The sequence below is a fragment of the Sardina pilchardus genome, chromosome 16, assembly GCF_963854185.1.
Source record: "Sardina pilchardus chromosome 16, fSarPil1.1, whole genome shotgun sequence".
Lineage (NCBI taxonomy): Eukaryota > Metazoa > Chordata > Actinopteri > Clupeiformes > Clupeidae > Sardina > Sardina pilchardus.
Window position 1 is genome coordinate 6,500,736 of NC_085009.1, and position 25,108 is coordinate 6,525,843.

General features: G+C 45.5%; 1 protein-coding gene across 1 annotated transcript in view; it reads right to left on the reverse strand.

The window, feature by feature from the left end:
* Nucleotides 1-6,506: 6,506 nt before the first annotated feature.
* Nucleotides 6,507-25,108, reverse strand: part of ptch1 (patched 1) — a 56,456-nt gene continuing 37,854 nt past the window's right edge. Inside the window, exons 16-24 of the mRNA XM_062516612.1 lie at nucleotides 24,686-24,828; nucleotides 21,696-21,879; nucleotides 19,986-20,266; nucleotides 18,073-18,210; nucleotides 17,675-17,817; nucleotides 12,542-12,641; nucleotides 11,807-12,055; nucleotides 10,702-11,386; nucleotides 6,507-9,863 (exon numbers count right to left, since the gene is read on the reverse strand). Coding sequence (XP_062372596.1) covers nucleotides 10,703-11,386; nucleotides 11,807-12,055; nucleotides 12,542-12,641; nucleotides 17,675-17,817; nucleotides 18,073-18,210; nucleotides 19,986-20,266; nucleotides 21,696-21,879; nucleotides 24,686-24,828 — 1,922 coding nt within the window. The 3' untranslated portion in view covers nucleotides 6,507-9,863; nucleotide 10,702. The remainder of the gene's footprint in view (nucleotides 9,864-10,701; nucleotides 11,387-11,806; nucleotides 12,056-12,541; nucleotides 12,642-17,674; nucleotides 17,818-18,072; nucleotides 18,211-19,985; nucleotides 20,267-21,695; nucleotides 21,880-24,685; nucleotides 24,829-25,108) is intronic.

A 25,108-nucleotide genomic window follows, 5' to 3' on the forward strand; every position in this document is an offset into this window, starting at 1 on the left:
TGTAAGAATTCCAAAGGATTGTTTAGGACATTCTAAGTCAGGACTGACATGAAAGGAATTTGATTGTTTTGAAGAATTGAAGAAAGCATTACGGATCCTTGTAGACATGTTTCGGGAGAAAAGAAGAACCTAGGCCCCTTACATTGTAATCTCATCTGACATCTAGTTTAAAGGAATTGCTGTCTCACTTTCAATCAAACTTATCAGTGATCACTAATCACTAACTTAAGTCGGGCTCGGCCCAATCAGTGGGCTTTTGACCACCCTTTTGCTGTTGTCTCTGGAGTGTGTGCTTTTTTTGTGCAACAGTGCGTACTCCTATCTCTGTCAGCCACGTTTGCCCTCAAACTGGGGCCCTTAGAATTCATCTGTTTAGAACACCTCTAAAGACACATGGAGCTATTAGCTACTTTAACATTTCAATACACCGTGGTCAGATCTGATCTGTAACTGGATCAGAGGATAGTGTGTTGTTGCAAAGAAATTACATTGCACTAAGGGGAAAATGCTCGCTAATAACAAACATGATGGAGGGCAGGGATGGATCAAGTTACTGTACTAATAAAGATTAAGTTTGGTTGACACAAAGTGGTAACTGTTTGTTCAGTCTTTCATTAGGTTATTTCAGTCATATAACCCACTAGCAAAATACTTGCACAGCAAGATCAAACAATTCTCAACAGCCTGGTAATATGAAAAAGTTTATAGCATGGTGTCTATACGCTTGCCACCTTATTTGCACTATTTCCTAAACGTTGAGGCATTTTATGGACTGGTAGACACGGCCAGACGGTTGTTAATACACCCAAGACAACTGTAGTTGTGACATTGCTTTCAACTGTACGAGCCTGGCAAGAGAGGAGGATTATACTTTCAAAAGGCATGACATAATATAGGACACTGGGTATCCACAGCACTGTCACAACATCACAGATCGAGACACTGTCCAGCAGGGCAGGAAACAGGATGGCCACTGCTGTTCATGCAGAGGTGGACGCATGACACTGACGTGATTTGTGACGGCTACTACACTGCCAATTGAATATGGCTAGTTTCACACCATACTGTAGGTGCTGTAAAAACTCTGCCTTTAAGTGTTTGGCTGTTTTGGTGTAGCAAAACTCTGGCTAAAGTGTTTTGGCTGTTTTTGTTAGCATATGGCATCTCAAACAGAGACTCTTGTGTGTGCAGACTGAAAAGAGAGACTTTCCAGTGGCTCCCAAGTAGCTGAACAGTATGACGTTTGATGTGATCGACACTGGTAAAAAATCAACAAAAAAAATCTGTTTAAGTTGGTCCTGGAGGCGCAGGTTTTCGAGCCTTTGCTTTTTAGACCATCTAAGACGAAGTGTCAGCTTGAGTTGAGAATCCAAGACTTTATTTCTCTTGCCAGCTAACTGGCAACCCCCAAATTTCAGCAAAGAAGACCTGCGGAGTCGCAGTGTTACCCTATAGTGTTTGTTTTTAGAGTCATGAGAGAATCTAGAGAGGGGGAGAGTTGAGAATGGGATGGAGAGCATGCACTGCCAACGCTAGCGTAAGGGAATCTATTAAAAGTGCACAGGGGTGATATTTATCATTAAGGCAGTGGCTCTCTCTTGGCTGAGTTCCACCCGAGGAGCCCCACAGTCATTTATAACTAAAAGCTTTGTCTGATGAGAAATCTACACCAGTTTGCCTGCTTGCTTGCACGCCCACGTTTATGCCCTATTTAAGGATGGCAGCCGTGCACACTGTAACTGCTTGCAGCTGTGTGTGTCTCTGTCTAATTAGCAGCACAGACAATCAGGGGCACTGTATGGATTAATATGGAAAACTCCTGTTGTTATGTGGAGAATCGACTCCTCTTTGCGGATTAAGGTTGGGCATCGAGCTCAGTTCACCAAATCATGTCGGTGTACTGTAAAGTACAAGCGAGATATCTACAGTATGTCCTTTAACCCTCAAATAAAGGGATTTTCATTGGTTTTAGCCAAAGCAATTTTCTGTTGCTCGGTCTTTATAAGACTCTATATAAAACTGTCTGAATCTTACCTTACTAGCGACAAAGTTGTCTCCATAACACAACACACCAACAAATTCAACAAATGCATAATGAGAGACAAATGCAGAGACATTTTGATATTCTTGTATGCATATAAACACATACTGTATATGGTTAAAATATATTCAGCTTAGTCTTTTGTGTTGCATGTATTGCATTGTATATGAAGAGTACAGTACATCAAGATTTCCTTATGTGAACTAATGGTGTGAATACAGTAAAACATATGGTGCGATAAATTAGGCAATTATGCTGCATGTTCGACTGAAAAGAGCATGCATATTTAATTTGCTTGGCACTTGCAGTAAGAGCCGTCACAATAAAAGCGCTTTATGGCGATCCAAAGCCGAAGGGCCCCGGGGCGCAGTGGAAATGCCACAGAGCACTTCTGAGGGCAGATTCAGCGGCGCGCGTGTTGGGCCCGACACACACACACTGTACCCCTGGGGACCCCAACGCAAGGCCTCGCCCCTGGACCTGGTCCTCATTACGCTCTCTCTCTCTTTCTCTCTCTCTCTCTCGCTCTCTCTCTCTCTCTCTCTCTCTCGCTCTCTCTCGCCCGTGCCAGAGTCAATAAGGAGGCAGAGAGACGCTGGAAAAAATCACCCTCCATTTGTGAATGGGTAGAACATTAACAAATTCCAAAGTGTTTACAAACACAGGGGCCTCCTCCTCGTCACCCTCTTCCTGAGTTCTGTGTTCTCTTGAGCCTCGCTCAGAGAGAGAGAGTGAGAGTGAGCAAGAGCCCCATCCATGGGCCCCAAACACAAGGGGGGGGGGGGGCTGCTCTTCTGTATGACAAACACAGAACCCCTCGTGTGAAATCAGATGCTGTAATTTTGTTTGGATTAGCAGAATATTGTGTTCACCCAACACTCCCAAATACACATGAAAGCATTTAACTTTTTCTTTTTTTTAAACTCCCGCTCTCTCACTTTCTCTCTCTGTCTCCATATTGTTGTATCCCGCTTGCTTTAGATGACGCATATGTTTCCATACGTTTGACTTGTTTGCTGGCGGAGGCAAACAGTCCTACTTTAAACAAAAGAAGGGGTCTGCTCAGCGAAGGAGGACACCGGTGATCCTCGAGAAGGGAGTAAAAAAAATCCGGTCCGTTCTCTCAACGTAGGTTTGTCATCTTCACAATAAACATGTGTACATCACCCTAATGGAAACGTGTCAACTATCCAAATAAGTCTGGCATGTGGTTGGACTTGGAGCCGCAAGAGAGGAGAGTAAAAACAGGCCCTAATGCAGCCCTGTGTGTGTGTGCGTGTGGTGTGTGTGTGTGTGTGTGTGTGTGTGTGTGTGTGTGTGTGTGTGTGTGTGTGTGTGTGTGTGTGTGGTGTGTGTGTGTGTGTGTGTGTGTGTGTGTGTGTGTGTGTGTGTGTGTGTGTGTGTGTGTGTGTGTGTGTGTGTGTGTGTGTGTGTGTGTGTGTGTGTGTCTCGGCATCACAGGAGACCATCAGCCTTGGCCTACTCTCCCCACAATCACTGGAGCTGAAATGTAAATAACGGTCTCGTTTACACTCCCGGCAAAATAAATGATGCGAGAGGAAATCGGGGTAAACAACATCAGTCAAAATAATCACTCTCATGCCGCGATCGCATTTGGTAGAGTTTGCTCTGTGTACTTCAACAGGCCAAAATGTTGTCCTTAATTATAACAAAATGGATGATGAATGACATTTATGTAAGCCATGCAGTGTCTTTCAAGACCTCTCTGCAGTGTAAAGGTTGTGGCCAAAAGATTCAAGCAGGGCAGTGATATAACATACATTGTGAGATGCACAAATCTTTACCATGAGGGCCAGAGAAATTGTACGGCACTTAAATGCACTACATATGGACAAAGACTATTTTTAGGACTTACCGACTTTTTAGAGCTAAGTGCTGCTATAGATTCCTACCAGAGTAAGGCACTGCACGCAAACACAATTAGAGAGTCTTATCGTTAGATGAAAGGGGGCGGCCAAAGGCAAGTGCTATTTTTCTTCATAGTGTATGTCACAGGCAAAAAGGAGGATGTAGGAAAAAGTATCATGTGTCAAATATGGCTTTCTTCACCAATCACATTACTTATGAGGGACAATGGAACGGTGCGCTTGTCAAAGCAGTGAAAAAATACTATTAGCCTAGAATAAACTAGTAGAAATTGTGACTTTTACAAAGAGAGGAAACATTAGGTCCAGCTCAGTGAATACTTTTAGGATTTTTTTCTTTGTATCAGAATGTTTATAAAGGTACAGGTGAAGTAACTAAAACCAGAATGAGATACTGAGTGTGAACTGAGGCGAATGCAGGAGAGAGATAAAACTGCTTACATTGCGCAAATTGAATGACCAAGCAAAGAGTCTCAACAGATATTCCACGTCAGGCATGGAGCTGCAAAAAGAAAAATTAAACACTCAAAAAATCTCTCAGGTAAATTTCTTACTGATTAAAATCTTCTTTGCGTGGGTAAGACTAAACACACTTTTCGTCATCTCTTGTCTGTCATTGTGCAATTTTTCGAAGTTGACGCCACACTGCAAATGTGATCAAGATCACTCTTCAGCATATAGCTCTCTGGCCTCAGGGGTCATCACAGGGAAGGCATCTTGTTTGAGTTAACATTTCCATCAAGTCACTAGTAGGGTTCTCATTTTCACAGAGTCACTTGCCATTTTCACTAAGAGAGGTGCAGTTGTGTTAAACTACTCATCTTCTTCCACATGCTCAAATAGGTCATGACAGCTCATGACCGTGTTTGAGATTAGATATCTGACCTTCATACCACATGACCTCTTTTAAGCAGTCAATGACACTAACAGCTCACCTGCTGCACTAACATTTAGTCATTCAACTTCACGAGGAAAGTATGGCCCTCAGCTCTGTGAGTGGAGATTATTTCTACGCTGTTAGTCCTGGGTGCTATCCGCACCATACGTCTATTAATTAAACCAGAAGCTGTTTTGTTATATATTACATCCCTTATAATGGGATATGCCAGAGTGAATTGCCACAAAACCAGTGTATTGAACACGTTCAATATTTTCTCAAAAACAAGTCAGAGGCCTCCGACGTGTCATTCTTAACTGGAGATGCGTGAACTATTGACTGCCCCCGCCCTTCTGTCATGCATTCTTGAAGCTATGTGTCTATACCATTACTATCAGTTTACAAATGATCCACATAATTTATAGGCTACTGGATCACTCTGTGTATAGGGAGCCATGCTGTCCTAGCCACAGAGTTGAATACGAGTTCAAAACACTCCATTCACCCTCTGACTCCAAAGGCATCAGTGTTGTCATAACCCTCACACAGATGGGTGTAGAGGGCGCATGATGTGTTTCCATTTTGCAACAGGCACATACAGTATGCAATTTGCTGGCTGCACATGGACTACACACCGGTGCCACAAATCTACAGGAGTTGAACAATTTCCCATATTTATATCGGTGTAATCAACAAGTGCAATTTGATCAATTTAATTCCACAGGATCGAGGAGATTTGAGGATTAACAAGAATTGTTGAACTTGAATTTCCCCTTGGGGATTAAGTATCTATCTATCTATCTATCTAGCAGAGGCGATACTTGATGATTGACGTTTGAAACGGCATAGCTCAAGCTTCCTGAACTGATTTGCAGGTGATGTTTTCATGCTTTTAACTAAGACGCTGCTGTAAGTCACTCAAACAGCGACGTTAAATCATTCTCTCCAGGTCACCCAAGCACACCTGACAACTTACAATATAGTCCCCTATACCACACAGCCTCCAGGCCCCTGCTGATCGGCTAACGAGCTATAGATTATGACTTTATGGGTAGTAAAAAATAATTATGCAGGGCATGGCTACATCCAAGGCCATGCACATTGCTCTCCGATAGGGCCCGAGTTCTATTGGAACAAGCTTGAGAAATGTTTTGGCCACCAGCATCCGCGCGGTTCAGAGAGGGGGCAGGCCGAATCTGTTCCCATCAGGACGTTTTCAAGGCCATGTGCCTTTTTTCATTACTCCGAACAGCCCAGCTGTATTGTAACTACAACCAATTTCCTTGCAGTCCATAAAGCTGTCAATCAAAGGCATACAGGAGAAGGCTAACGGGGAGGAGTGGAGTCAGCGGTGGGTTGGGGGTGGAGTGGGGTGGGGTGTGGTGGGCTGGGGTGGGGTGGGCGGCAGGCTGGTGCTCTAACGTGTGACCAGATGTCAGCAAGTTTCAAATCTTGGGGGCAAGGCTACGTAGCCGTGCCTCTGAGACGTGTATTAATTCAAACTGTTTCCACTTGGTATTCATCTGTTTCAGGTTTACACTATCAAACATAGATAAGGCCAAATCAAATACATCTTTTTCACGCACATGTATTAGGAATCATTTGCAGAACAACTATGTACATTTCAAAAAGTCAATCCAGACACGTGTAACTTTTTTTTTTCTTTAAATTTATTTATTAAAGTTATAGACAAAGAGACAAATAAGTTATAGTGTTCTTTTATTTGTTAGAATTCTATCAGTGTTTGAACATTATTATTTAGAGAGCTAGTACGATTTCTCTACTTTCATGGCTAGCCTTTCACAAACCAAAAAACCAGCTGCAAGAGCATCTCACTCTCCTATAGTAATACTGTGGGGGACTTTAGTTTGTCTGAGAACAAGTTAGCAATGAAAGTGTGCCTGTACCTTAATGTATTTCTCTTGTTATGTTTCCACAAAATTGGTAGCATTACATATAAACTCTTTAAAAATATACTTTTGTCAAATAACTTGACAACTACTATGTACACTACAAAAATAAATTTTCATATAAATAAATTATATGGCATACATTTATCTTTGTAACCGAAACAACATACATCCACTCCGAATGAGGAAAATGGCAGTCTGTAAAACCATTGATTATTTATCCTTTTTTTAAAAAAAGTCCTCTAAGAGCTATGACAAATCGATGATGTAAAATGTTATATACTCTTTTTTCCTATTTAACATTAGTAAGCACTTTATACAGATCAAAAATCCATTAATGTAAAAACAAAAACTGTAATAGTGTTTTTCAACATAAAAATCCCTGCATTTGTCACCAACTGGCATTTTGACCATAACTGAAAATAAAAACAACACAAAACAAAACAAAAAAAGTATAATACAAAAATATAAATATTGCAAAACCAAATGTAAAAAAATAATAAAATATTTAAAAAATACAATAGTTGCCAGCCATGTTTTGTGTCTATTCTCTGCCAATGTTCCATCAGAAGAATAAGGAAAAGAAAGAAATGGTCTAAAAAAAAAAAAAAAAGATATGGTCACTGAAATGACTGACGAGAGAATGATACGAGGAATTTATATGCGCAACACAAGACGGAAGACCACTACAAAATGGAACAGAGGTCTACATTTGTTTTACAAGAGGACAAACGGAGGGGAAGTGAAGGATGAAAGGATGACTGAGGCAAACTGGCAGAAAATGAACGACTAAAACCCTGACCCCACAAGCTTTTACAAACACCATTTGCCTCCGGATGGCGCAAGGGGAGGTGGTGGACTTCCAATTAGTGCCGTGTTGGTACGCACTGGACGTTTTATGAGGTGAGGTCAAGTAAGACCGTGTGCTTAACCTGCGGGGCCAGTGGTTGGGGTTCTTGTCATTGAAGAGGTCAGTAAGGCCATTTAGTGCAGAACCTTTGCAATGCCAGTTGTGTAGCTTATAGACTCAAGACATACAGTGAGCTTATCGCGGATAGTTCGGTCTCGCTTATTGCGTTCCTGGTTGATTATTACGGTAGGTACTGGTTTAGCTTAACACCTTCAAAAATCTGAGTAATGACAAAAAAAAAAAAAAAAAAGACGTGTATTGCACTGAGCATGTAGCTATACAATACTGGTCGATATTCCAAAACAGGAAATGTCAACATAGGTGTGATGGCACAGAGTACAGTTGTGCTGTCCTTCACCCTCCGCCACCTTTCATAGGTACATGTGAAGCAAGGGTCAAGGGTCAAGGGTCAACACTAAATGGCCTGATACAGTGAAACATGCCCCGTACAGGAGCACATGGAGTCAGAGCGAAGTTCCCAGGGTTGTGGCCTACTAACTACAGAGCTACTGTTGTCACGAAAGGCAAACGAAACCAAACTGAAACCAAAAAAAAAAACAAAAAAAAAAAAACAATGAGCAAAGGAAAAACAAAAAAAAACATGTTTCTATGTATGACTCATAATCGTAATTTTCACGCATAGCGTGTTTCAAAGTTTAACAGTATTTTTTTTATACTACCACAGATTTGTGATAAAACATTTCAATAGACATGTCTGTGCACCTTCAAATGCACACACAGGCAATCACTCAAAACAAAACAAACACGCCGTCATTCACATTCACACACACACACACACACACACACACACACACACACACACACACACACACACACACACACACACACACAGTGCAGGCCTTTTGAAGACTCTCTCTTGTTCATAATAAGACCATACACTGGCACCATTATTATTCAACATAAGGCCATACAAATTTGAAGAATAGCTCAACAGAACTTGCCATAGTACCACCACTACAATAGAAAAAAATGATAATAAATCACTTAGTGAAATAGTAAATGCTTTTCTCAATTATATCTACCAATATTCCCTTCAGAATTTTCTTAGCTTGCAGTGCAGTCAGTTTCCTTTAGTCTCTACCAACAGCTAGTCACCAGACCGCTGTAAGAATGATTGAGGACAGTATGGCTGCCTTCAGTCAAATGTTCTTCTCGTTTCGTACAAGATACTGTAAGATCGCCTACTAAGTCAACTCCCACTGAGCTGGTCCCACCTGTCACAGTATAAGCGATGTGGCTACAACTCATATCTATCTAACTATCTGTATCTTGTACTGTAAGTGACTTTAGCACCTAGGAAGGTTACGGTCAGTCTGGTCAGAGTCCCATTGAAAAGGTTAAAAAACAGAGTGACCACTCAAAATGGAAACAGAAACAGTACTGTATGATCTGGAAGTGCCCGTGACGGATAGCATCAGGGGACTGCCCGTGCCGTCTTCTGAAAACTAGACGCCCATCAAGCTAGAGCTGAATTTTGTATGGCCAAATTTTCAAAAACTGATATTAGCTTACCATCATCGCTAGCATATTTTTTTTTTAATGTAAGACCTAATCGAGTAAAGAGCGACCTCAAGAAAGATACACTTATACAGGATCCTAAGACACACACACATACACATACACGCACACGCAAACACACACTCACTCACACACACACACACACACACACACACACACACACACACACTCACACACACACAAACACACATGCCACATGCACACACACTTCTATATTACAAATGAAAATAATTGCATAGAATTATACATGTACATTATACAATGTTATTAAGCAGCAACTGTTTTCTGCTGAAGTTGTCCGTCTAGGGTGAAGCTTCCTCATGGCACAGAGACACGAGACGAGTGAACAGTAACGACAGGATCACACACACACAAACGCCACCCCTGATGTCCCCCCAGACCGTTTCGAAAACTCAGAACGAGGTGTCAGAAAACACCCCACCGACACAAACAAACAAACAAACATTATAGCTACTTTTTTTATATATTTACATGTGTGTACACATTCTTTAAATACTTATAGAAATATCTAACGAAAAACAAAACAAAACAAAAAAAAACAAATTGTACACTAGGTTATACAGTAAGGGTGAAGCACCAATGAAGTGCTGCTGGTCCAAGTGTTCCCCTCCCCTGAAGACTGGCGCAGGAGCTGAAGGGTAGGTCCCATCTTTGGCCTTTGTGCTTAGTCTCTCTAACCCTGCCAAGAACAAACAAGCAAACAATGACACACTTCAGACGATGCACAGCATACAAGGCACTAAAAGCATAACAGGATTTGAGCATGCCAAGAGATTCTGCCAATGTCTTACAAACGGACATGTACTGTACGCGAACCCCAACTTTTTACTATATCTAGACGACATGATGGTTTTTGGCTGGGAGTGGTGGCTGGCTGGAGAGATTTCAGAGCGAGGCTGATGAGTTCGCGTTGCACAAGTGTTGTAAAAATCTAACTGTCATATGATGTCATGTCTCCCGTATGACCATAAACACCGAACGACGCACTTGCTGGTACACCACAGCGTGCCTTCTAAAACCCGTCAACGGCAGTGTGTGCATTCCACATGCAAATTGCAATCTGCGTCTGGTTTGTGAGAGGTCGCAATCTGATGAAATGCTCGCTGATGGCAGTGAAACATTTCATGTCTCACCAAAAAAAATGAGAACAGCTATAAACACTGTATTTGGGTCAATGGGAACCAAGCATTACTGAATAAACACATATGACATAAATTGTCTGTTAAATTATGAACAGAGGACAATTTTTTGAAGAGGTCAACGTAACTTGAGTGAAGCAGCTTGTTGCTGACACTAAATCACTTACTTCCTCAAACGTTGGCAACCAAACAGCTTAAACTTCTCTTTTTAGGTCCCAATTATTGATACCCATGAGTTCTCTAGAATAAAACTAACTGAATGAGGGTGTAACTTCAATCTAACAGGCCATTTTTAACTATCATAAATAACAATATAATATAATTTTATAAAGGGAACTCTCCCACTCTATCTAGGACTGTGGTGTCCTCGCCTCTCACCTCAGCTGGAGGATTTCCGATGCCGGCCACTGGGGGCGTCGTACTCCATGTCCTGAAGCTCCATGCCCTCCAGGTGGGACCTGCGGTGGCGGTAGGAGTCTCGCGAGGGCACGTGGGGGTCCTGGAAGGACGGACTGCTGCGGCGGCTGCTGCTCCCGCTGCTGCCGCTGTCCGAGTACGCCTCCTGGAAGGGCTGGCGGGGGTAGCTGTCGCTCAGGGTGAAGGGCTGGGGGTAGCTGGGACTGTGCACGGCCACCGTGACCGACGCCGAGGCCGTCACCGTGGTGATGGGCTGGCCGTAGGCGGGGTTGGAGGAGTGGGGGTGCGGGTGGGAGTGGGGGGGCGGCGGCGCCTGGTACTGGTGGTGCGCCCGCGAGCGGTGGTGCTGCTGCTGGCCCCTGCTGCCGTGGCCGGACGGGGGCCCGTCGTGAGGGAAGCGGCCCCCGGCGCTGGGGTCAGTAGCGGTTTCGAAAGCGTCCGTGCGCGGCCGGTGGGGCGGGGGCTGGGAGGTGTGGGAGGGGTGCGTGGGGGCCTGACGGCGGTGCTGATGCTGCTGCTGGTGACCGCCGCCGCTCGGCTCCCTCTTGGGCTCCCTGCTGCTGTAGCGGCGGGCCAGGTGGGGCGGAGCGGCTTCCTGAGGAGGGGACGAGAGGACGTGAGGCGGCCGAGGGTCAGAGTGCACCGCCTGGGACGAGGGAAAGAAGCGGGGTGAGAAAAACGGCATCGAGAGATCTTTACAAAAACAGCAATTTTCCAAATAAAAGATGATCAAAGAGTCTGTAGCCAAACAAACGTAGATCATGAGAGGTTTGCATGCATCATGTGTTCTCACCAAACAAAGATAATACATTGTTTTTTTTATCCCAATGGACAAATAGATCGAGGGCATTCATGTGGCCTGTGTGAGAACAGCAGGTTTTAAATCTTTTTATAGTTTAAAATTATTAGTGCACCCTCTCAGTGTGTACAATTACTAGTATTTTAATCAACTGTCTCATCATGTTATGAATTGAAGCAAGATAGGACTGTTAGGTCCTCAGTTTGCAGCTTGCATCCTGCAAAATGGACAACTTGCAACCCATTCCGGTGCTGGAACTGGACTCACCGAGGCCACTGGGTAGGCAGGCAGGTCCACCTGGTGCGAGGGCTGCTTCCCCCTGCTGGGCCGGAGGTCGTACTGCTGCAGCTCCTGGCTGATGCCGGACACGGTGGTGTTGGAGCCGTACTCGGAGTCCGACGAGTCGGAGCCGGTGCCCGTGGTGGTGTGGCGCGGCCGCACGGAGAAGCGGACCACCTGCGGCGGGGGCTCTGGTGAGGGCGTGGGCAGCTGGCTACGGCCATCCACGGGCGAGACCTGAGATGTTTTAAAAAACAACAACAACAACAACAACACTGATGATGCCAAAGACCAAACACCCTGATTAGCATCGCATGCTGCTTTAGAGTAATAACAAACAAAGACAAACAAAAATTCCATTTTATTGTGTACATTAATCATGTACATTTATTTATGTAGTAAAAAAAGATATTATGTTATAAATTATTAAAAATATTATTATTAATATGAATTATCCTACATTCAGGAGATTAAAATAACATTGATGTTTTGTTTTTAAGAGAGCGAGCGAGAGCACAAATATTGTGTGAAGGCATGCAAATGATTTGACGTGTAGTGACACAGTCCAAGAGGGTCCTCTGGGAGGTGCATGGAGGAAATGAAAGGAACAGTTTTCTGAGATCATGCCTCTGGCCTGCCGTGGTATGTGGACCAATCCCACATGGAACGACTTAAAGACACACACACACACATACACACACACACACTTGTGCGCACGTTTACCTCTGGGTAGGGCCCGAAATAAGACAAGAGCACTGGGAGCAGCACCAGCCCGTTGAGGACCCCCAACACCGTTAAGATGGCGAGCACGGCAAAGAAGTATCTGCAATAAGGAGAGCAACAAAAGACACGTTACTACTACAGACAGACAGACAGACAGACAGACAAGGGTAGCTATCCAAATACAACAAAGTAGACATGTCAACAACACCAAAAAAAAAGACCCAACAACAAAAACAACAAAAACGAAACAGATTCACCGGGTCCACCAGACAGACTGACACAAGAAAATCTGAAAGGAACAGTTACCTTTTATCAGACTAAAATCTCCAAAGAAGATTAGACGTTTAAGCAGCATTAAAAAAAAAAAAAAACAGAAAAAAAGAGGGAGAGAGGAAATATAATTAGTTGATTAATTCATAGGCAGAGAGAGGGGCTGGGCGAGAGGGGGGGTGGGGGAGGCTGGAAGGGCGTGAAATACAATCACACAAGGGGGAAAAGAGGAATGTGGGGAGAGTGAAGAGGGCCAGCAAAGGCTGTGTGCAGCGGGGACAGGGACCTCCCTCCCTCTCTCCAAGAAAAGAGAGAGAGAGCGGGAGAGAAGTGGAGAGAGAGAGAGAGAGGGAGAGAGAGAGAAAAAACAGCGCAAATGAAGTGAAGGGTGAACTTAAACAATTTAGTCTGAGAGGTGGAGGAATGCCGTAGAATGGTCTCCTTCACTCTTCTCTGTCATTTTTTTTCTGGTCACTGTTTTCCTCTAATTCGGCCTCACTTTTGCTCCTGCGCCGCCGCCGCACTGACTCAAGTCTGCGGTGTGGCCAAGGCATCGCTATTTTAATCTCGAGTAACATTTTGATCGCGCTACGTGAAATAATTATGTTTTGTGTTTTGCTTTGATCCGAGGTGGGCCACCCTTATCTGCCAAGGCCAGAGTGACTGCGGGGGGAAAAAGAAGGAAAGAAAGAAAGAAAGGCAGAACGAAAGAAAGAAAGAAAGAAAGAAGGAAGGGGGAAAAAAAACGACATCTGAAATCCACACTGAGGTGGGTATCGTCTGTCAGCAGTTCTGAGCGGCAGAAATATGCAATTAAAGACTTGATGAAAGGGCCTTTGGATGTGATTGCTTAACTAGGGGAAAGTGGATTAGGCTAAATAGCCCTGCTTTCACACAAATAGTTATTATCCACTGCACACCCCTGTCAAAATATGCGCTGCTGCTTCCAATTAATTAAAAAAAAAAAAAAATTAAAAGCACTTCACAAACCTAACACTTCTGAACAGTGGAAAAAAATACATGGTTCCGCCCCAACCGCTGAAGCCAAAAAATCTTGCTCAAACAAAAACTTGCTTAATGAAAGTTGATACGTAAGGTTCAGCATCCTATGAAATTTGTGGACTGATTTTGTGGTTTGTCGAATGTCTAGTTTGATTACAAATATGCTAGCGGCGGCCTGCGCTCAGTTGCGTTGAACGTGTGAGCCTCCCATTTTTCCCTGTTAGTGTTGGAGGTGTTTCAGTAATTCCACACGGATGAGAGTTATCACAAAGGGAGACACGCCACACTAATGAATGGGACATGCCCCGTCCTCCTTTTCAAACACTGTTAAGGTCGGGTGGGTGAATGAGTGAGTGTGTGTGAAAGAAAGTGTGAGTGTGCGTGTAAGTGTGTGTGTTTGATTTGTGTGAGTGTGTGTGTGACTGTGAGTGTGTGTGTGTGTGTGTGCGTTGAGGGGGGGTAGGTTCCTGCCAGCTGGTATGTACCACAGCTGGGACTTAGACTTAACACACTGACACATTTATAACTGATCTTCTCGGGCGCTGGGCCCAGCCTGAAGGAGTGCAGGGGTGCTGGTTTTACTGCTGGGGTCCGTAGTGGTGGAGGAGGTGGAGGAGGAGGAGGAGGAGGAGGAGGAGGAGGAGGAGAAGCCTGTCTCCCTTAGAGATGCAGCGGCCGCCTGCTAGTCAACCGCCACGGCTCTGGAGGGGAACTTTCCTCTGTACACTCCCTGTTTGAGTATGCGTTTGAACACATCTAGTTAAATGGTCTGTCTTGTTAAATTTCTCACGTTTTGTTTTATTTTTCTAATTATGCGGATAGTAACTGTTATTAGTGCCCTTTTATGTTCCTGTAAGTGTTTCTTAGCTTGTACAGAAGCCGTTGTGGCTTTTGAATGGCGAGATGGTGGACTGGGTACCTACAGTCTCAATTTCAAATGGGGGTTGACGGGCTCCTTTTGATCAGGCCCCTGCACTTCAGAGAGGAGTCGTCATGTTTATTCTTACTGAGCTTTCCGAGACTTCAAAGCGCCGCGTCGTCGCCGTGTTTATTTCGATCGCGGCGGCACTTCAAAGTGGCGGGCGTCGGTTTCGTGCTTCTCGTTTAATTGAGAGCCTGGGAGGGTGACCACTTGAGTGCTGCCGCCGTGGCACCGGCCAAGTTTGCTTTTTTTTTTGTTGTTTTTTTCCTTTCCTACGCCGAATGCAGACGCGAAGCAAGGCCAACCCAACCGACCGACCAACCAACCAACCACCCAACTAGCCTGCCTGCCGAGCCCAACCCAGCCCTGCCTGCCTGCCTGCCCAGGAGAGGGCTCCAGGCTGAAGCCCCTTATTTAGGCAGGCTCCAACCATGAGGAGGCTGGGGGAGGCCTCCGTGTTTACACTGGAGCTGGAAGCCTGGGTTCAATCAAACCACCCATTAGATTTATCCTTTGAAATCGACTTACAGTCGAGAAGTGTGCGGTCGTGCTTCATAAACCCACCCCCACATAAAAAAAAAGAGCGGCCACTAGAATTTCGTTGTGTAAATACGACTGGTCGCAATTGGTAAAAGGATTGTGACAAGTTTAAAGTAGACTGCCACACGACAGGCCGGAGGGAAGATGTCCTCCTGGTATAGCAGTAGGAGAGCTGATCTGCTATCAGCTCTCTCCTGTGTGGATTCTCTATACATTATGGGCCGTGCTGTAAAACGGATTCCATAGTATTATGCCATCTGTAGGAGAGGCCCTCGGATTTACAGCTGATTTACAGCTAAATGGGCTGGTCTAGGGATGGACGCATTGTGATATATACATAAAAATATATATGTGTGTGTGTGTGTGTGTGTGTGTGTTGTCCAAGATGTGTTTTTAATGCCTCAAGTGAAAAGAAGGGAATAAAAATATCTTTCTTCACCAAATACGTGCCCTGCAGAGAGAGCCGCTGGGGTCTGTTTGGACTCCAAATATTCACAGGATCTGACAGAGCAAGCCAGGGGAGCACTTATTTCTGCAAGACCGCAAAAATACAATAAACGTTTTTTCGCCTTCCAAATGCTGCGCGGAGAACCACGAATCTCAAAAAAGATACAAGATGGTATGGCGAAATGAAACTGTTTATAATTGCATTACGGAGTGCCGTAAACTTCACCATAAATGTTGCCTGAGTTATCACTCAGCATTGTGCTTTAATTGCATGTGATTAAATTACACAGAGTTCCGTGTGAAACATTATCACGACATATGCAGATGCAGGAAACGGGCTCCCATAAAGTCAGATTGTTGTGGGGAGGCGCGTTTGACCTCCCTGACATCTGCTTCAAAGGGAATCGCACATATTTACTGATACTCAAGCTGGCACGTACTGCACGCTGTTTTCAGGAGGTGAGGAAAGACTCCACACTCCTCACCCTGTGTGTATTTGTGTGTGTGTGCGTGTGTGTGTGTGTGTGTGTGTGTGTGTGCGTGTGTGTGTGTTTATTCATTCACACATTTGCAGGGTTGTGAAGAGATAGTCAACTTTGGACAGACTAATTCCTATGCACACATTTCACCAAACTACTGAGGAACTACAAATTTAAAATGAGGAGCCAATTACTATAAAAAAACGAAAGTTTAAATCAACAGTGACTTTAAGTGAAAGTAGCATGTTTACACAGCAGAAAAGAGGTTTTTATGAGCTCTGGCCTTCTCGCTGTTGCTGAAATCTTAACGATAGTTGTAGTACCTGGTGTGAAACCATTTGAGCGCTGCGAAACTATTCTGCAGGAAGACATTGAGGCTTGATTTAAAGTAGTTAAGGAAGTGATGAGTTTTGGTCTAAATCTAGTGAGTTAACTTCAAACACTAAACACTGTACAGCTAATCCTTATAAATGTTTGCTAGCATGTCACTAAACTGGTGTATTTTGGAAATACAGTTAGCATTACCCTGCTTTGAAAGCTATTCTTACAGGGTGGTCTAACCCAAACCACAGAACCAAAACAAAAATATACCTTAAAAGTGGCAAATTGTTGAATAAATGTAAGTTAAGTTTAAAGCAGTGGAAGCTCTGAGTTGCCCTTCCACCAATTGTACATGCACACACATGCACAGATACACACACACACCACATACATGCACGCAACCACACACACACACACACACACATACCACAAAGAGTGGAAAAAAAGAGAGAGCATTTGATCAAGAGAGGAGGGTGAGGAGTTGCGGAGCAATGGCTTTCATGCGTGACTGGACTCTCAGGTAGATTCCTATGTGACATGGGGGCCTGATCACCAGCCCTAGCCCCCCCCCCCCGCTCCCCCACTTCTCCTCCTTCTGCAGAGTCATCCACATCAAAGGGCCGCTATGCATACAAGTGCATTAGAGATATCAACGCTACAGAGACCTCTTCTCCCTCCCACAGGGATGCCTCTTTGGAATCATACTGACCCTTCGCCTAATGACAGATGGTATGTGCAGTGGAACACTAAACAGCACTTAACAGCTGAAGTGATACGGACTAAAGGGAGATATATACGCACACCGCGTCTCCCGTGACTTAAGCTTATGGCCTTCGCCCCGCCGGTCCCGCAGGGCCTCTACGGATTAACGTGAATGCGTTGACTTGTTCGAGGGCTAATTCCTACACCTGAAATTACATTTCTCCTCTATCCACGAGGGGCACTCACCACATGCTATAAGTGTTAAAGACGTTAATAAATATTACGGCCCCTCCATTAAATGAAGCAGCATGGGAGATATGTTCCCTGTGCATTATTTCATACGGAATAAAAAGGAGTCAGGTGAGTGTTAGAGAGGAGCAGAAGCGCAAGAGGGCCATCCAGAGGCGACGGTGGCGGAGGGAAAGTGTTGTAGCGGAAAAAATGTCGTACTTGACGATGAAGTCGAACTCGGAGCCGGCCAGCATGAGGACGCCCAGCAGGGTGGAGAAGGCGCCGTCCAGCACGGGGGCAAACATGTGCTCCAGGGCCAAGATGGCGCGCTTGTTGCGGTCGCCGATGGCGGTGAGGAAAGCCTGGAGAGGAGAGGAGAGGAGAGGAGAGGACAGGAGAGGAGAGGTGAAGGCCACTGAGGCAGTGCTAAGACAAAGTGGATGGGCTCTGACGTTATGAGCGTTAACAGTTAACAGTCAAGACGTTTCCCAGAACAAACTGTTTTTACTTTCACTAAGGTCTGTATACTTTCAAGACGCCACACTTGGAGTTAACAGAAAAACTGTGTGTGTGTGTGTGTGTGTGTGCGCACTGTGCAGCATTATGCCTCAACTCACCAGTGCTACGTGAACGGTGAACTCCACCCCGATGCCGACCGAGGCGATGAGGATCACGACAGGGACAGCACTGAGCTTGATGCCAATCAGACCCATCATTCCAAACAACTCCACTGTCATCAGCGCCAGCACCAGCACCTGCAGGGACAAACGACACACTCTTGAGATGTCACGAAACGAATTCGGTTGAATGTATAAAAGAGTCTTCGAAAAGGTGTTAATAATGTTCACAAAGTCACCGCCATGTTTATAAAATGGAGATCATTTTTTCCGATCGTCTCGAGTCACACGAGTTTAAAAAAAAAAGGGCTGGAACAAATGGAATTATTAATCCTAGGTGGTGGTGTTATATTTATGGAGAGTGGCCAGACTATTTCAAGTGGCCGAGTGAAGTGTGCAGACAGTTAGTGGAACCGGTGCCCAGTGCTCTCTGACAGAGGACAAGCAGGGCCGGTGGCTAATGCCATTATCAGCTGATTGGCCTCAGGTTTAAGGGGCCCGGGAGCCTCTGAAGAAGTGCGGTGGGAGGTGTGTGTGTGGGGGGGGGTGATATGTGTGTGTGTGTGTGTGTGTGTTGGGGGGGGGGGGGGGGGTTGAGGGAAGGTGGCTTAAGCAAACTGCAGCAGAGGGGAGCGAGGAGGTGGAACGCAAAAACAAATTCCAGTTTGGTGGTCAGGTTTAGGGGGTCGAGATGGTTGGGCGTGGGTGATGGGGGAGGTGGGCTAAATGGTAAAAGCCCAAAGCCGGGTAGTAACTTGGTCTTTTATCTGTCTTGTGAAGCACGTGGACGGAATCAGAAATCCTGTTGGAGGGGTTTTAGAGCCACTGAAAATGGCTTAAACACTGCCCTGCAATAAAGAAGGGACAGGGGCTGGAAACCGTATGAGAGAAAGAGAGAGGGAGAGGGAGAGGGAGGGAGAGAGAGAGAGAGAGAGAGGGAGAGGGAGAGGGAGAGGGAGAGAGAGAGAGCGGGAAGCATCTGGGAAAGAAAAAAAAATAATAAAGAGAAACCTATACAAGAACGAAAAGCCATATTTAAGGGCAACACTAGGAGTTGTGGTTGCCTGGGCAACCTGCTTGTCTCCTCACATTCATTTCATTGAGATGTCTGAAAAGGCGCACCGTAGACTAAACAAAACCTGCCCTGACAGTGTAGCGTAAACACAACGAACAGGCCTATGCAAACACTGGGCCTGTTCTCCACTCTTAGCCTCTCTGACAACATACGTTACAATTTGGCCAGAGCAACAGGGAAGACATGTTCTCACAGATACATACATTAACTTAATAATGTTATACAGGTCTAATTGGAGTCCGGTAAATAGTGATTTACTTTTCACATGATGAATTCATATAGCTTGAATAGAGCACTGTTTCCAGGGACTGACTTAAAATCTGGAAAACTGAAAGAAAAAAAAAACCTCAAAACAGGCCGCTGAGGGACAGTCTGAAAATGACCCTTCGTGGAACGTTCCCTGAGTGCCTAAATACATGTGGAGTTGTGTATTTCACAACAGAGCACAAGGGTGTTTAACCACTAACTACTCCTTCAGCTCATTACTTCCTCCACTCTTTGTCATTATCATTATGCTTTCGACATCTCCCACAAAGTGGCTATTGTGCTTTTTTTTCCGCGCCATGTGTTCTTGTTGTTTACTGTTTGGGTGCCTGGAGTGGAGTGAGAGAGAGTGTTTAGACACTAGTAACTCTTTCATCTCATTACTCACTTCATCTCCTTTTTCATCTAAGCATTATCACGTCTCAACATCTCCACCACAAAGTCACCAAATTTTTGTTTTTGTTTTGTTTTTCTCCCCCCACGTTTTTTTTTCTTTTTTTTTTTGTTTTCACTTTAAAAAATCTTGATCGTGCATCCCCCCCTTAGTTGGGGCGGCACGGCGGCTTCCACTCACGATGATGCCGGCGGTCCAGGGGTTGAGGAGGAAGACGGCGCACACCAGGAAGGTGCAGGCCAGCACCACGCTGATGGAGAGCAGCAGCCAGTGGCGCAGGCTGACGTACTGCTCCCAGAACAGGAACGGGTAGCCGTTGGGGTAGCTGGGGAGGCCCTGCCGGCTGTAGTTGCCGCAGATGGCCCGGACGCTCTCGATGGCTTCCACGAACTGCGGCGTCTCTCGGAGGCCGTTGAGGTAGAATGGGAACTGTGCGTATTCGATCGGTTCAGCGGCAGGAACTGAGGGAGAAGGTGAGAGAGAGAGAGAAGATCACAAAAGTTAGAATTTTTGTCAACATTTTTTTCTTACAATTCCTGTAAATGTAGAATTAACATGGGCAAACTATTTCAAATGGACACAGTAATTAACATGGACATGTGTACTAAGGCAAGGCGAAAGTGAACATTCCATAGCCCTTGTCGAACTACATGCAATATGTCACACTTTCTCAGCGATGCATAGTAAATTCCTGCCATTGATGAATTGATTGATTAATTGCAGTGTCAATGTCACCTCTAAACCTTCCCCTGTGAATACCCTAAAACCCATTCACCACAAGCAGGGGAGTTGGATAAAGTCAAATACCATATTCGGAATCCCCAAAACATTTTCCCACTGCAACATCCAACCACTCCTACCTGACAAAAAGAATTAAGGCCTATCTTAAACCTGGATCTGATACTTTCCTACCATGTTGACTTTTCCCCCCCTTCTCCCTTGTCTCAGCGGTATTCTACTACTCTCCGGCGTCTCATGGAAACATCTCATTTTCAACCTGTAAACCCAACCTGGTTTGACCTTAGCACTCAAGCTTGGAAGGGGAAGTGGGTGTGTAGTATGTGTGAGAGAAAGTGCGCACGCGTGTGTGTGTGTGAGTGTGTGGTGTGTGGTGGTGGTGGGGGTCTGTTTCCGTGCAGGCACAAACCTGGGTCTCTCTCCCACCTGACCAAGTCCGGTCCAGACATCACCACTTGCTCAACGTGGTCTTACCCCCCCCCCCCCCCCCCCCGCCCCCCGGCCGCCCCCCCCATTATAATCTCCGCTATAAATTTACATTAGGACGCTTGCTGGAGGGCTGCCAGCGGGAGCACCAGGGGTCCGGCGCTCTCCGCTTGTTATCCAATCACGTTTCCCCAGGCAAAGCCCCCTTTTAACCGCAGCTGAAATACCACCAACCAGCATGCGTGTCATAAACCGGCGAGCACTCGCGAAAATTAAACCCACACTGGGTCCTGTTTACACCGCCAGCTATTTCACTGTACCTGCCTCCACTCTGCACACACACACACTGCATACACACACACTACAGTGTTACTCTGTCAAAAGCTCTTACGCTCCGACATATCATTACCACCGCCCTTAAGACTTTTTAGTGCATTTTAGAGTGTATGACTAAAATGCACTTTCAAATTTTAGCTTGATTAGAAACATGTGGGATGAAACCTAGATGAAGTGTCAAGGCAAAAAAAATAAAAATTCTCAAAAATTGTGAACTTATTTTCTGGCGATATTTTAGGTAACTAAAATGCAACATAATAATAATCATACAACAAGTGTAATACAAGAAACTACTTCATGGACATTTTAGAGAACCAGCCACAACTGGGTATTCAATCCAGAGGTGGTATATTTTAGTTTTTTAAACAAATAAAGCATAGGGGTCCTTACTGCTGAACCAGTTGTCGGAGAGGGACTGGGTCCTGTCGTGGATCCACTCTGGCGGCTGGGGCCGGATGTTGGCCTGGGAGGCGGCGTAGGCCATGGGGTCGTTGCTGACCCAGGCCGACAGGTAGATGTAGAAGCAGCTGGGGTTGATGATGCCGTCTGCGTCCACGAGCCGCTGTCGGGTCAGCTGCGGGCGGAGAGGGAGAGGAGAGAAGCGGGGTCACGAGACTGGACGGACGGGGCGATGGCGAGAGTTCACAGCTGACTCAAGGTTTTGTCCAGTTAGAACTAATAATGTGTGCCAGTGGGACGCAGAATGGCAGTACAACAGATGAACATTGCAGGAATATACTCTAACAATTTCTCATGATTCTGTTATTACTAAACATTAGCAATAAATATCATTATTTGTTTTGTATTATGGGGTAGGGGTACTTTAAGGAGAGCTGAGAAGAGAGAGAGAGAGAGGGAGGACGAGAGAGAGAGAACGGGAGAGAGAGACAGATAAAAAGAGAGATAGGGCGAGATGAGAGAAGAAATAAAAACACAGCCAAAGACCAACGGTGTCCTCCTTCACTCTCTGCAGTGAGATGTTCAAAACGCCGAGCGCCGCTGTGCTAATCTCTTACTCCTGAAAACCTCCCTTTTCCTGGAGCTGCCTCCTGAGAAGGTAAAACCATTACAGAGCGGTGGTCTGCGCCATAAATCCACCCCCCTCTCCAAACGCTCAAAGTCAGGGGTGAATGAGCATGTGTGTGTGTGTGTGTGTGTGTGTGTTTGGGGGGGGTGGTGGGGGTTGCGTTGCGTTGAAGGGAGGGGGTGTTGGGGAGAGAAAAATTGCTTGAGTTAGCGTAACAATAAAAAAATTGGCCGGAGTCCCTGGGTGCGTCTGTGTGCAGTTAACCTTGCTGTTAACACTGGGGGAAATGCCACCCAGCCAATGGAGTACAGCTATAAAAATAACACAACATCTGTAGAAATGGGCCTAACATTTGCTTCTCCTGACCCCTACGGATAGTCAGAATGCCCGGCGCCACCGCCAGCTCTTGCAAAATGACTTTACACATTTTTTGGCCAACGCACACACCAGCATACAGTGCGTGGAAAAAATACACACGTACACACTCTTTCATTCGCTCTTAAACACACACACACACACACACACACACACACACACACACACACACACACACACACACACACACACACACACACATATACACACAAACACAAACACACATTCCAAGACACAGTAACTATTCCTTTAAATTTGTCAAAAGCTTTTTAAAAAAATGCCAAGCTAGTTTAGCAGGAATGGACCACACACCCATACAAACCACTCTCAAAAAAAAAAGCCAGTAGTAGGGGTATGTTGAATGCACCCTTGGTAAAAGTGGTTCCTACTAGTTCCACTGCTCTCTCTTTCTCTCTCTCACTCACTCTCTCTCTCTCTCTCTCTCTCTCACACACACGCACACACACACACACAACGTGTTGCTCCAGTAAGAAGGTGGGACCATGTGATGAAGCTTCCCTCAGTCCATTCAAAAAGGGAACATGGCAGCCGAGCAGAGAAAAGAAAAAAAAAACAGGGGGAAGGGGGAGAGAGAAAGCGAGGGCAAGAGAGAGAGTCAGTGAGTGAGAGAGAGAGAGAGAGAGAGAGAAAGAGAGAAGGGGGGGGGACTTGGATTCCAAAGATCTGGATTGAATTAAGCAGCAGGATACGCAACAACTGTATGTCTTCAAGCTGTCACGGGAGGCACAGAGTGCGGGCTGGCGGCCGGGCGGCCCCGCCGCGCTACGCTCTCCTCACACGGACAGGAAATGACGTCAGCCGGCCGCACACAAACACCGGTGACGTGTCCAACCCACCCCCCCCACACACACACACACACACACACACACACACACATAACCTCCTCTCCCTCTTCATTCTTTCCCACTCTATCAAACACTTTTCAACATGTTACTAACCGAGAGCAGAACGGGAAACAGATTTGGGTCCTGGCGTGTTCCGCCAAAAACGTGTGCCTCCCTTTTTTTTTTTTTTTGGCTCGCTGTTCAAGTGCATTTTGACAAGTGAACCTCGAAAGCTCAGACACAGAACGCTGACTGCGAGAGGCATCGCATAGGGCCCCCTGCTCACCCTCGCTACACACACACATTAGGCCTCGCGAGTGCTTAAGACAAAACAGACAGAAATAAACGCAGATGTCCGCAATGTGTTCAAATCGAAGACATTCGTCCAGAAGCGTCAGCTCACAAGTAGCTCTCCGTGCCGTACTGTACCGTGCTGCCGGTCTCCCGTCAGGCGTAGTTTTTTGTAATTCCTTGTGGCATACGAATGGGACAAATGGTTTTAAATGAAGAGTTAATTGCTTTTTCAGAGGTGGGTTGTAGCCCCTGTAAGGCCTTTAAATTCCTGCGCTTGGTAAAGCTATCAGGAGGGAGGACTGGGGAAGAAGAGAGGAGGATGGGGGAGGGGAGGGGGGTGCATTTATATGGCAGGTGTGGTTCCCATGCTGGGCCACAACCCTCCCTTGTGATACTCCACTCAAGAAAACACACAGTGTCATCTTAGGTTGGTGGATTTGTCTGTAGGCTTTTCACAGTCTTCGAGTGGTTATGAAGTGAGTGACAAACTGAGAGTGCTAGACACCCCACAATCTGATCTGGCGGTATTGGTTGAATCCATGTTTTCAACTAGACTCCTCAAATGCACTTTAAGCAGTTACCTCAAATGCACTTTAAAGAAGTTCCCTAGAGTTTATTACAACAACTACAGAATTACGGCACTTTATCACACAAAAATGTTCCCACAAGGCTGAGGAGCCTAGAGGTTCTAGATGCCATCCTTCCTTCTATGACCATAGAGAACAGAGAAGCCTACAGCAAGGTCTAGTTCCCCTGGAACAAAAATGTGAAAATTGTGTAAAAAGTGCCTCGGCAGATTCTAGAAGACTTGTCTTCGTGAGCGGATGAGCTTCTCTTACCTGGTTGTAGTTGATGGGCTTGTCTCTCCTTCCTGTCTGGATCAGCAGTTTGTAGGCCAAGATGCCGTCGTCAGTGCCGTTCCTGAAGTTGTTGCGCGTGATTCGGCCGGTCTCCCAGTCATGGTCGAATGCCTGCTGTAGACCTACACGACACAAACGACAAAGCGCTGACACATGTGACACAGCAAAGTTTCAAAATTCAAACCACACAGCTCGCGCTCGGATGGCGTCTGTTTTCATTATTCATGCTTCAAAGCCAAGATGCTCCCGAGAAAACTCTCGAAAAAAAATCATCTCATCGTCATTCAAGACACAATGGGCCATAAAATAACGCGTCAAACGCGCCAAAATCCAACAATGTCAAACAACAATAATAGTTCTGGTGACAAGTGAATTTATTGGAAATCTCAAGATGATCTGATC